Raw genomic sequence first — 13,842 nt, 5'->3', positions numbered from 1 at the left:
CCCCCCCTCCCCCCCCCCCCCCAGGTCAGATCCGCTCACTTTCCACAAATTATCTGTTTTTTTTGTTTGGTTTTTTTTTTTTTTATAACCATTCTGGTCAGTTCACGAAGGTCCCCCAACCCCCTCCAATGATGTAATGGGGTGTTTCCCCGCTCTGCTCCTGCATGAGCAGTCTTCTCTTTCCATTTCATGTCACATAAAGGCGGGCGCTGCCATGTCGTGCCAATAAAAGTGCAAATTGTTGATGTAGCCCACATGAGGCGGGGTTCCCTTTTATTGTGTGTTCCCCTTTTAGAGTTCTTAGCAAGACTTCCAATTTATGGTCCCTTAGATCCGTCTTAGGTCCCTGAGGAGCTTCAATTGTAAGGTCCCTATGCCGCACACATCAGTCTCTTCCACCCCGAGGAGCTTCCAATCTATGGTCCTGATCTTGCATACGTCAGTCCCCGCCCTCGGGCTTCCAATCTATGGTCCTGATCTTGCATACGTCAGTTCCCACCCTCAAGCTCCCAATCTTTGGTCCCCATCTCACATCAGTCTCTGCCTCCAAAGACCTTCAATTGTAAGGTCCCTATGCCACACACATACATCAGTCCCTGCCCTCGGGCTTCCAATCTATGGTCCCCCATCTCGCATCAGTCCCCACCATTGAGCTTCCAGTCTATGGTCCCTATTACATGTACATCAGTCTCCATCCTTGAGCTTCCAATCTATGGTCCCTATCTCCCATACATCAGTCCCCACCCTCAAGCTTCCAATCTATGGTCCCTATCTCCCATACATCAGTCCCCACCTTCAGGCTTCCAATCTATGGTCCCCATTTCATGTACATCAGTCTCCACCCTTGAGCTTCCAATCTGTGGTCCCTATCTCATGTACATCAGTCCACACCCTCAGGCTTCCATTCTATGGTCCCTATTTTATGTACATCAGTCTCCACCCTTTAGCTTCCAATCTATGGTCCCTATGTCATGTACATCAGGCTCCGCCCCCCCCCCCTAGCGTTCCTTTTATGGTCCCTATCTTAGATCAGTCTCTGCCCCCCCCCAAGGAGCTTCAGTTGTAAGGTCCCTGTGCCACTTATACGTCAGTCCCTGCCCTCGAGCTTCCAATCTATGGCCCCCATCTCACATGCATCAGTCCCTGTCCTTGGGCTTCCAATTTATGGTCCCTATCTCACATACGTCAGTCCCTGCCATTGGGCTTCCAATTTATGGTCCCTATCTCACATACGTCAGTCCCTGCCATTGGGCTTCCAATTTATGGTCCCTATCTCACATACGTCAGTCCCTGCCATTGGGCTTCCAATTTATGGTCCCTATCTCACATACGTCAGTCCCTGCCATTGGGCTTCCAATTTATGGTCCCTATCTCACATACGTCAGTCCCCGCCCTCGGCTTTTAAATCTATGGTCCCTATCTCATGTACATCAGTCCTTGCCCTTGAGGAGCTTGAAATGTAAGGTCCCTATCTCTCATACATAAATATTAGGACCAATTAACCTCCCAGCATGTATTTGGAGTGTGGGAGGAAATTGGAGGGAATCTACGCAAACTCAGGAAGAGTGTGCAGACTCCATGAAAGTATTGTCCTGGGTGGTCTTCCATAGGAAACTCCAGCTCAGGTCAGCCCCAAAATCTCTACCTAAGGATTTGTATTTTCGAAGAGTCGGATCGTCCACCAACAAATCATTTATTTGCAGTGAACTTTCCTTACCATTCAGTGACACGCAAACCCATTTCAACATTCAGACTCCTGAAACAAATCCCGCTATAGGTACCGCCATGGGTCCCGCAACAAATCCCGCTATAGGTACTGCCATGGGTACCGCTACAAATCCCGCTATAGGTACTGCCATGGGTACCGCTACAAATCCCGCTATAGGTACTGCCATGGGTACCGCTACAAATCCCGCTATAGGTACTGCCATGGGTACCGCTACAAATCCCGCTATAGGTACTGCCATGGGTACCGCTACAAATCCCGCTATAGGTACTGCCATGGGTACCGCTACAAATCCCGCTATAGGTACTGCTATGGGTACCGCCATGGGTCCCGCTATAGGTACCGCCATGGGTCCCGCTATAGGTACCGCCATGGGTACCACTACAAATCCCGCTATAGGTACTGCCATGGGTACCGCTACAAATCCCGCTATAGGTACTGCCATGGGTACCGCTACAAATCCCGCTATAGGTACTGCCATGGGTACCGCTACAGGTCCCGTTATAGATTCCGGTCAATATGGCGTTTCTCTCCTACAATGGCGAATGTTACAAGATTGATTTTGTAACATTCGCTGCTCTGAACTTAGATGAACCTTTCCCACCCTGTCACATTCGCTGTACAATTTGCCCAGCAGGCAGACTTCTACATTCATCGCGTGTTGCTGGCAGATGTGGCGCACTGGCGGCCGCTTCACTCCGATTTGCCAGATTTATTTACAAGAGGACTTCTATAAGGGATTGGGTGACCAGAAGGATTCGGTGTTCTCAGGAGAAGCTTTTAAATCACCAAAGTGCACAAACCTCTAAAGAGCAAGAGATTAAATCATTGAGTTTATATTATATTATTTCTGTAGCACTTTATCTACTTTTGGGGCCGATGGTGAGGCGGCCATCTTGGGTGCACTCAGTAGAATCTAATGCTAGGGTCAGTTTTAGACAAGGACATGGTGTTGGAGTGTGGGAGGAAACTGGAGTACCTGGAAGCTTATCCAGGCAAGCACAGGGAGAACATGCAAACTCCATGCAGATTGGATCCTGACTGGAATTCAAACCACGGACCCCAGTGCTTCACTAAGCCACAGTGAACTAGAAGGTGGAAGTAAGTTGAGAGCAAAGAGTTCATTGGACCAATGTTCCGGGATGTCACTATAGCAGGAGGTTGAATGGTTATGGCCCTAACCCCCCCCCCCCCCTCATCCCGCATCCATCATCACCATCTCCCAACCTTTCCCAGATCACCATCTACATGTCTACCCGCCCTCGTCTTATTGTGGGGAAGTCCGGGGTGGTTTGATCTGCTCAGTTTATAAATGTAATCTCTGCATGGTCACAGGATCCTGGTCAGGCCCAGTCTGTGAGGCAACTGGAAGATATCAAGAGGGTACGTAGACCGGCAGCCACGGCAGAACGTAGGTTGTGTCCTCGTCATTGTCTTCTACTCATCGGTTTGTCTGCTGTCCTCATCGGCATTAGTTGAGGTGTTGTGTCTGTAGGTTTTGTCTTTGGTGTACCTCAGGGTCTGTCATGGCGGCTTTGATTTGCCTCAGTTGCATTGTCTTTGCTCCTGTTGTTCGTATTTCTAAAGTTGTGTCCATTTGGAAAGTTCCAGTTGGGAGTTCCTCGCCCCCACCTGGAAGATTCAGAGCTTTCCTCATTCCGTCTTCCCTGGATCATATTGTGTTTTTTTTTTTTTTTTTTCTTGCAGGGGGAAGCACTCCGGGTTATTTTGGTGAACCGATATCATGGGACCGTCAAACCAAGTGGAAGAAGGGAAAGCCTCACCAGCTTTGGGAATGGATCCTTATCTGGAGGCGGCGGAGGGAAGCCTGGTGGTGGAGGCAAGTCTCTATGGAGATCAGATTAGCTAAAAGCTGCTCATAAGCTGAAAGGAATATTGTTGATAAATTTTTTTGGGTAAAATCGATGCTCAAATCGATGCTCATTTTCAACTGCAATGAACAGTATATTAATATTAAAAAAATAAATAAAATATACACAATTTTATTTTTTATATATTTTGTATATTGTGTATATTTTGTAGGTAAAAAAAAAAAAAAATATATATATATATATATATATATATAAAATCTTTATCCAATGGTTGCCACCACACATAAACCAGGGAAAAAAATGGGCCCGGGTGCACAGCAAAGACTGTAGTGCATATAAACCGGAAAAGAGCCGCACTCACAGGTCTAGAAAGGTGAACGCACGATAATGGTTTTAGAACAGTTATCATGCGTTCACCTTTCAGCCCCGGTTCACACTTGTGCGTGTGCGGGGTTCGCATGTAATGTCGGAGCGCACTGCTCCGACATTACATGCGATCGGCTGTGCGGTGCGAGTCTAGCCATACAGTTTGTATGGCTAAATTCGCACCGCAGCCGCACCAAACACGCACAGGGACCCTTTTTTCTAGCCGCATCAGGATCGGATCGCACAGCAGTTCACACTTGTGCGATCCGATCCTGTGCGAACTGCACGATCGCACTGCGATATGCGATCAAACTGGGGGTGTCATTAAGATTACATTGACACCCCCAGCGTATCGCATATGGCAGTGTGAACTGCCGGGGGTGCGTGTGCGATGCGGGATCAGGCTGCGAATTCGCAGCCTTCCCGCACTCGCATAAATGTGAACCAGCCCTCAAGACCCATGAGAGCCACTCTTTTTTGTTTTTGTTGGTGTGTGTATATATACATACACATATACACACATTTTTATTTATATATAATATAATTTTTTTTTTTTTACATAAAATATATATATAATTTTTTTTTTTTTGTTGTTGTATAAAAAAAAAATTCTATTTTATACATACATACATAGAAAAAAATGTTTTATATAAAATATAATTTATTAAAAAAAAAAAAATATATATATATATATATATATATATATATATATATATATATATTATAATTTATTTAAAAAAGAAATATAAGCGTGTGTGTGTGTGTGTGTGTGTGTGTATGTATATGTATGTATGTATGTATGTATATATATATATATATGTATATATATATATATATATATATATATATATATATGATAGTTTTGGAGTTTTTTTTTTTTTTTTTTTTTTTTTTTGGCTGAACAAGCACTTTTTGATGCGATTCTCTTCTACCTGTAGCCGGTTCCAGTTCGGGGAATTTAAGCCGAGGGGAGATGAGCATGTCGGACGTTCAGTGCCACCTCGATAAGGAAGGGGCTTCGGATCTGGTCATTGACCTCATCATGAACGCCACCAGTGACCGCGTGTTTCACGAGAGCATTCTCTTGGCGATTGCGCTTCTTGAAGGCGGGAATACGACTATTCAGGTGAGATCCAATTATTAGAGCCGTGGGTGAGAAACTGTGGCTGGAAGAGAAATGTCCGGCGTCATGCCGTGTATTTTGCCCCCGTATCTGTAGTGTTCGGAATATTGAGTTGGACTACATAATGTCTCCCGGCATCGTCTGAGTCCAGCCCATTGAAGATGTTTTTACTTTACATCGTTATTTGGGACCAGAATAGAAAGACACTCCAGGCAAATGTTTGTCATTTTTGTCTAGAAGACAAATTTCCCGTCATTGCTAAACCTCATAATATACACGTGTAACTTTTTTAGGCTGTTGTTACTTCTGATGGAATGTTGTTACATTGTATCATTCGCAGCGCCTCGGTTCACACTATAAATCACACAGGAGCCGCACCACATTCCTCTTCAATTCACATGCGATTCAATGTGATGTGATTTCAGCCCATTTATTTGAATGGGCTCAGATCGCACCGCAGGGCAAGTAATGCATGCAGCAATTTAGGAACCGCATTGCACTGGATTGCATTGTGCTTTTATACCTGCAGGGGTGCTGAGAGTTCGGTGTCTCCGTAGGTAAGTTCTGCAGGGACTGGAGGTCCGCTGTTCACCATTACACTTTCTCTGTAAATGTAAACACTCTATCCACTTGACCTCCAGAAGTTTTTCTTTTTTTTTTTTTTTTTACGATCCAGCACTGTTACTTTGATTGCGCAGTTGTGCGACATTGTACACTAATTTGATGTCCCTTTTTTCCCACAACGGAGCTTTCTTTTCTTTGTATTTGATCACCTCTGCATTTTTTTTTTTTTGCTCTAAAACCAAAAAAAAAGCAGACAATTTTGAAAAACAATATTTTTTAATTTCTGTTATAAAACTTTTTTGCAATAAAAAAATCAAACAATTTTTTCCAATATGTATTTAACTATATATTTTTGGTGAAAATAATCCCAATAAGCGCATATTGATTTGTGGAAAAGTTATCTAGTCTACAAACTATGGGATATTTTTATGGAATTTTTTATTTATTTTTTAAATTTTTTTTTTTTTTACTAGTAATGGCGGCGATCAGCGACTTAAAGCGGGATTGTGATATTGTGGTGGACAATCTGACACTTTGTGGGAACCAGTGACACAAATACAGTGATCCGTGCTAAAAATATCTACTGACACTGGCTGGGAAGGGGTTAACATCAAGGACGATCAAAGGGTTAAATGTGCCTAAAATGTGCTTGCTTACTGTGGGGGAGGAGCTTGTACCATGGGAAGGCAAAGATTCGTGTTCCTGCTTAGCTGAGACAAAGGATCACTACCTTCCCTACTGACAGAACGACCGTCTACCTTTGTTTACATCGGCAGACCGACGCTCTGCTTTCCCGAACGATCAGCGGGTCCCGGCAGACATCAAGCTCATCGGACCAGCTGATTGGCTCACGCTGTGTCCAGTCATAGTGGGAGCGGGTCAACGGCCACAGTATATGTGCGTTGGGCGGTCACTAACCCGGCTGACATTTGGACACGCCTCTGAGATCGATACAATGTAACAATATCCATCAGAAGTAACGACAGCCTGAAAAAGTTACACGTGTATAATATGGAATACAAACTAGTAACTGTGTAGACATTTCCAGGGGAGGAAAGAAGATCCAATCCGCTTCTGTAAAGGTTGAAGATGGAAGCTGATTGGCTGCCCCTTAGATCAGGAATAGAAGAGAAATCTTTCAAAGAGAACATTGCTGGTGACAACCAGGTATTCCCTCACTTTGGGGAGCATTTCTTCCCATTTCCTATTTTGGCCAGGGGACAGGAAGTGAAGGGAAATCTACCTAATGGGGACATAGTTGGCAGAAAAGCTGAGAGATTTTATAGCCATCCTTTTACTTCAAAATGAGTTTTGCATTTTAGGTCTGTAAAGTAGATCTATAGGCAAAACTTTTTTCTTCATTTTGGATACAGAAAGGGAGAGAGATGTCTATTTTTTTTTTTTGCTATTGAAATTTCTTTTCACTTCCTGTTTTGGCTATGGGACAGGAAGTGAAGGGAAATAACCCCTGTCAATTTTTTACCATTGGGGAGACTTCCCTTCACTTTTTGTCCCATAGCCAAAACAGGAAGTGACGGGAAATAACGCATCATATATTTTTTCCGCCCATTGGGGAGACTTCCCATCACTTTCTGTCCCATAGTCAAAACAGGAAGTGAGAGGAAATCTCACTGGCAAAAAAAATTTCCCTCCACTTCCTGTTTTGGCTATGGCACAGGAAGTGAAGGGAAATAACCCCTGTCAATTTTTTACCATTGGGGAGACTTCCTATCACTTTCTGTCCCAGAGCCAAACCAGGAAGTGAAAGGAAATCTCAATGGCAAAAAAAAAAAATTCCCTTGACTTCCTGTTTTGGCTATGGGACAGAAAGTGAAAGGAAATCTCCCCAAAGCCAATAAAAAAATGGATCACTTTCTGTCCCATAGCCAAAACAGGAGGTGAGGGGAAATCCCTGCAAATTAAGGGACTCTTAGGGGTCCCCAAGGTCACCAGAGCTAATGTCCCCATTGGAAGATTTCCCCTCTATTACTTTTATGGAGAAAACCTAAAATGTGAGATTTTTCGTTTTTCCTTCCCTTTCAATGATTGTAAACGGGACAAATGGGTTGAATGAATCTCCTTAACGGGGACACAGACGGCAATAAAAACTGTCAGGGGCTCCAGCCCTCCCTCCCTTCATCCAAAACTAATAAAAAAAGTTTTCAGTAGTTCTACTTTAAATTTCTCCATAGTTCCTCTCCACAGAGACAGTTCTGTCAGGAACAAAGTGAGGTAAATCTCCCCAGAGGGGACACAACATCAATAAAACCAATAATTGTGATCTGATCAAAGCGGGGGAGGATGAAAGGGAAGGGGAGTGCTGAGCGGGGACCGGCATCGGCAAAAGGCCGGTTTTCTTTAAAGCTCGCCTTCAGGCAAAATGTTTTCTTTAGCTTTGAACAGAGCAGAGAAGACTGGGATCCCTCTGCCGGGTTTTTATTGGTGTCTGGGTCCCTGTGGGGGAGATTTCCCCTCACTTCCTGTCAGGACTTTTCAGCTGGAATTTAATGTATGCAATTCCCAAATCCATTTCTCACTGTTCATGGTGTTCGGGCTCCTTAGGTTGGCTGATGACCGGCTTATCTGATAGGCCGTACAGTGGCCAATTACAGGAGTGCACATGGCAAAGCCGACAACGCTGCTTCCAAGAGTCAGGCATTGGCTTAGTGTTAGCCTGGAACAGGAAGGGCTGCCATAGAAAATCGTATACAGTGAGGGATGATGGCACACATATCGAGGAGGGGGGGGGGGGGTGGATTGTGTGTCTATATATTGAATAGCTGTGAGAAAAAAATATATATATATAGTATATCACAAAAGTAAGTACACCCCTCACATTTTTGTAAATATTTTATTCTATCTTTTCATGTGACAACACTGAAGAAATGAGACTTTGCTACAATGTAAAGTAGTGAGTGTACAGCTTGTATAACAGTGTAAATTTACTGTCCCCTCAAAATAACTCAACACACAGCCATTAATATCTAAACCGCTGGCAACAAAAGTGAGTACACCCCTAAGTGACAATCTCCAAATTGGGCCCAATTAGCCCAAAATGTGTTAAATTTGGTGTTATCGCTCTCACTCCCTCATACTGGTCACTGGAAGTTCAACATGGCACCTCATGGCAAAGAACTCTCTGAGGATCTGAAAAAAAGAATTGTTGCTCTACATAAAGATGGCCTAGGCTATAAGAAGATTGCCAAGACCCTGAAACTGAGCTGCAGCACGGTGGCCAAGACCATACAGCGGTATAACAGGACAGGTTCCACTCAGAACAGGCCTCACCATGGTCCACCAAAGAAGTTGAGTGCCGTGCTCAGCGTCATATCCAGAGGTTGTCTTTGGGAAATAGACGTATGAGTGCTGCCAGCATTGCTGCAGAGGTTGAAGGGGTGGGGGAGGGGTCAGCCTGTCAGTGCTCAGACCATACGCCGCACACTGCATCAAATTGGTCTGCATGGCTGTCATCCCAGAAGGAAGCCTCTTCTAAAGATGATGCACAAGAAAGTCTGCAAACAGTTTGCTGAAGACAAGCAGACTAAGGACATGGATTACTGGAACCATCTCCTGTGCTCTGATGAGACCAAGATAAACTTATTTGGTGTCAGATGGTGTCAGGCGTGTGTGGGGGCAACCAGGTGAGGAGTACAAAAACAAGTGTGTCTTCCTACAGTCAGGCATGGTGGTGGGAGTGTCATGGTCTGGGGCTGCATGAGTGCTGCCGGCACTGGGGAGCTACAGATCATTGAGGAACCATGAATGCCAACATGTACTGTGACATACTGAAGAAGAGCATGATCCCCTCCCTTCAGAGACTGGGCTGCAGGGCAATATTCTAACATAACGACCCCAAACACCTCCAAGATGACCACTGCCTTGCTAAGGAAGCTGAGGGTAAAGGTGATGGACTGGCCAAGCATGTCTCCAGACCTAAACCCTATTGAGCATCTGTGGGGCATCCTCAAAGGGAAGGTGGAGGAGGGGAAGGTCTCTAACATCCACCAGCTCTGTGATGTCATCATGGAGGAGGGGAAGAGGACTCCAGTGACAACCTGTGAAGCTCTGGTGAACTCCATGCCCAAGAGGGTTAAGGCAGTGCTGGAAAATAATGGCGGCCACACAAAATATTGACACTTTGGGCTCAATTTGGACATTGTCACTTAGGGGTGTACTGACTTTTGTTGCCAGCGGTTTAGACATTAATGGCTGTGTGTTGAGTTATTTTGAGGGGACAGTAAATTTATTTATCTCTATCCGCGGAAAACAAAAAAAATGTTTTATATATATATATAGTTAGTGCTAAGAAAAATAAAATAAAATATATAGTGTTGTAAAAAATAAATTTTCTATAATCTATATGAATATCTTTCTATATCTCTCCTCCATCCATGTACTGAGATGAATTGCGGGGCCTCCTCAGTGCTGAGTGATGGAAGGAATCCTATAGAAGATGGAAGGGATGTGAATGGGATTTTCTGATTTTCAGAATGTGAATGGAGGAGCTGTGAATGAACCCTTTGACCTCTGATGACAATTGTAATTATTCCCCCCCCCCCCCCCCATCCTCGTGTCCCTGCACTGTGCAGCTGGAGAGGTGTGTGCGGTCTCACACAGGCAGCAGGCGGCAGGTTATGTAAGGTCTATTTATATCAGGAGGTTTAATGAGCTGCTGGCCTCATTCCCCTCTGTGCCAGGCTGTGCTGCATGCGTCACTGCGCTCTGCTGAGCGGGACGAGCAGTTTCCATGGCGGCGCTGCCCCCCCCCCCCCCCCAGAGACTCTCATTCTCTCTTCCAGATAAAGGGCTTTGCTGGATTCACTGTGTGCAGCACTGCGCACCTCCAACAATACAGATCAATGCGCTGGGGGGGTGGGGGTGACGGCTGGAGGGGGGGGGGTGTTGGTGCCGGCTGGAGAGGGGAGGGTGCCGGCTGGGGGGGGTGGGGGTGACGGCTGGAGGGGGGGGTGGGGGTGCCAGCTGGGGGGGTGGGGGTGACGGCTGGAGGGGGGGGTTGTTTTGAAGTCTGCGATAACAAATATAAAGAGTCCAGTGTGCATTTTATTATTCTGCTGACCCGCTGCACAAGAAAAGAGTGGGCGATGTGCAGCAGTTCAGACTCGCTATAGAATCGCTGTTGAGGAAAGCGCAGAGCTGTAGATGGGAGGTCCTCCGAATTCATTTTGCTGAGGCCCCGCCCATTCTTTAAAAAACCTATATATAGGGGCCACCAGGGAACCAGAGCCCCAAATGAATGGTGATAATGGGAATATCCCCTCAATTCACTGGTGTCATTGGCATAGTGGCCCCTAGAAGACAATAGCCCCATACAATGCTGGTGCCATTGGCATAGTGGCCCCTAGAAGACAATAGCCCCATACAATGCTGGTGTCAGTGGGATGGTGGACCCTAGAAGAGAAGAGCCCTTCAAATTATTGGGGTGGGAGAGGAGCCACCATGGATAAATGTTCACCCAAACATTGGTGTCTGTAGGATAGTCCCCCCCCCCCCCCCCCCAAAAAAAAATAGCCCCCAAAATCATTGGTATCAGTGGGATAGTGCTCCCCCCCCCCTCAGATCCCTCGGGGGGAGGGGGGGCGGCGACCATTCATAAATAGTAGCATCCTGCCTTTTTGGTGACCCAGCGGAGGATGCTTTGGCCCTTCATTGGGCCGTACCGATTCCTGACTGTAGTAGCTGTCAGAGCAGAAAGGGAAGCTGCGGCCCAGCAGGAGGGAGAATGCAGTTCTGTGGTTGAGAGCCTCAGCTGTGTAACATCATGAAACAATGTAACCATTGTTATTCCTTATTACAATCAGCAGAGTTCCTTCCCTCCATTACTGTGCCTGAACCTTCCTTCATTGTAGAGGGAAGGGTTAAATTCCTGCAGCTTTTTTATTTGTTTTAATATCGGTCATCCGAGAGATTCTGTGCAGAGATAACAGGAAGTGAGAATAATCCCCCCCCTCCCCCCCAGGAAAGTCCCTCTCAGTCAGCAGAACAGGTTCCCCCTTCCTGTTCAATCCTATGAAGGTTCCCCCCCCCCCCCTTACCTCCTCCTGGTCCATCCTATGAAGATCCCCCCCCCTGACCTCCTCCTGGTCCATCCTATGAAGAATCCCCCCCCCCCCGCTTACCTCCTCCTGGTCCATCCTATGAAGAATCCCCCCCCCTTACCTCCTCCTGGTCCATCCTATGAAGATTTCCCCCCTGACCCCCTCCTGGTCCATCCTATGAAGAATCCCCCCCCCCCGACCTCCTCCTGGTCCATCCTATGAAGAATCCCCCCCCTTACCACCTCCTGGTCCATCCTATGAAGAATCCCCCCCCCCTTACCTCCTCCTGGTCCATCCTATGAAGAATCCCCCCCCCCCTTACCACCTCCTGGTCCATCCTATGAAGAATCCCCCCCCCTTACCTCCTCCTGGTCCATCCTATGAAGAATCCCCCCCCCCTTACCACCTCCTGGTCCATCCTATGAAGAATCCCCCCCCCCTTACCACCTCCTGGTCCATCCTATGAAGAATCCCCCCCCCCTTACCTCCTCCTGGTCCATCCTATAAAGAATCCCCCCCCCCTTACCTCCTCCTGGTCCATACTATGAAGAATCCCCCCCCTTACCTCTTCCTGGTCTATCCTATGAAGAATCCCCCCCCCTTACCTCCTCCTGGTCCATCCTATGAAGAATCCCCCCCCCATACCTCCTCCTGGTCCATCCTATGAAGATTCCCCCCCCCCTTACCTCCTCCTGGTCCATCCTATGAAGAATCCCCCCCCCCTTACCTCCTCCTGGTCCATCCTATGAAGATTCCCCCCCCCCCTGACCTCCTCCTGGTCCATCCTATGAAGATTCCCCCCCCCCTTACCTCCTCCTGGTCCATCCTATGAAGAATCCCCCCCCCTTACCTCCTCCTGGTCCATCCTATGAAGAATCCCCCCCCCCCTTACCTCCTCCTGGTCCATCCTGTGAAGATTCCCCCCCCCCCCTGACCTCCTGGTCCATCCTATGAAGATTCCCCCCCCCTTACCTCCTCCTGGTCCATCCTATGAAGAATCCCCCCCCCCTTACCTCCTCCTGGTCCATCCTATGAAGAATCCCCCCCCCTTACCTCCTCCTGGTCCATCCTATGAAGAATCCCCCCCCCCCTTACCTCCTCCTGGTCCATCCTATGAAGAATCCCCCCCCCGACCTCCTCCTGGTCCATCCTATGAAGAATCCCCCCCCCCCCCTTACCTCCTCCTGGTCCATCCTATGAAGAATCCCCCCCCCCCTTACCTCCTCCTGGTCCATCCTATGAAGATTCCCCCCCTGACCTCCTCCTGGTCCATCCTATGAAGATTCCCCCCCCCCCTTACCTCCTCCTGGTCCATCCTATGAAGATTCCCCCCCCCCCCTTACCACCTCCGGGTCCATCCTATGAAGATTCCCCCCCCCCTTACCTCCTCCTGGTCCATCCTGTGAAGAATCCCCCCCCCCCTTACCACCTCCTGGTCCATCCTGTGAAGATTCCCCCCCCCCCTGACCACCTCCTGGTCCATCCTATGAAGATTCCACCCTCCTTACCTCCTCCTGGTCCATCCTATGAAGATTCCCCCCCCCCTTACCTCCTCCTGGTCCATCCTATGAAGAATCCCCCCCCCCCCTTACCTCCTCCTGGTCCATCCTATGAAGAATCCCCCCCCCTTACCTCCTCCTGGTCCATCCTATGAAGAATCCCCCCCCCTTACCTCCTCCTGGTCCATCCTATGAAGAATCCCCCCCCCTTACCTCCTCCTGGTCCATCCTATGAAGAATCCCCCCCCCCTTACCTCCTCCTGGTCCATCCTATGAAGAATCCCCCCCCCCCTGACCTCCTCCTGGTCCATCCTATGAAGATTCCCCTCCCCTTCTGTTCCATCCTAGGTAGATTCTCTCCCCCCCCCCCCCATCTCCTCCTGGTCCATCCTAGGGAGATTCCCCCCCTCCAATTCCATTCTAGGAAGAGCCCCCCCTCCTCTTCCATTCTAGGAAGATTCCCCCCTCCTATTCCACTCTTAGAAGATCCCCCCCCCTGCCTGTTCCATCCTAGGAAGCTCACCCCCTCCCCCCTTGTTCTAACCTTGGAAGATTCCGCCCCTCCTGTCCATCCTCTGCAGAGCTCAGTGAGAGCTGATTGGAGGAAGAGACCCCCCCCCCTCTTCATATAGCACACAGGGACAGAGCTGAGGCTGTCAATCACAGGCTGTGTGCG

The 13,842-nt window shown here is 47.7% G+C and overlaps 1 protein-coding gene across 1 annotated transcript in view; it reads left to right on the top strand.

Annotated features, from left to right (window-relative positions):
* The window catches only part of ITPR1 (inositol 1,4,5-trisphosphate receptor type 1), a 163,441-nt gene that overhangs the window by 101,170 nt on the left and 48,429 nt on the right, over positions 1-13,842 (top strand). The window contains exons 37-39 of the mRNA XM_082266152.1: positions 3,062-3,109; positions 3,434-3,560; positions 4,863-5,050. Of these exons, the coding sequence (XP_082122278.1) occupies positions 3,062-3,109; positions 3,434-3,560; positions 4,863-5,050 (363 nt within the window). The remainder of the gene's footprint in view (positions 1-3,061; positions 3,110-3,433; positions 3,561-4,862; positions 5,051-13,842) is intronic.

This window comes from Pelophylax lessonae (genome assembly GCF_965119305.1).
Source record: "Pelophylax lessonae genome assembly, chromosome: 8".
NCBI classification, from domain to species: Eukaryota; Metazoa; Chordata; class Amphibia; order Anura; family Ranidae; genus Pelophylax; species Pelophylax lessonae.
The sequence above is the reverse complement of the archived record's forward strand: the minus strand, read 5'-3'. Positions and strand labels throughout refer to the sequence as shown.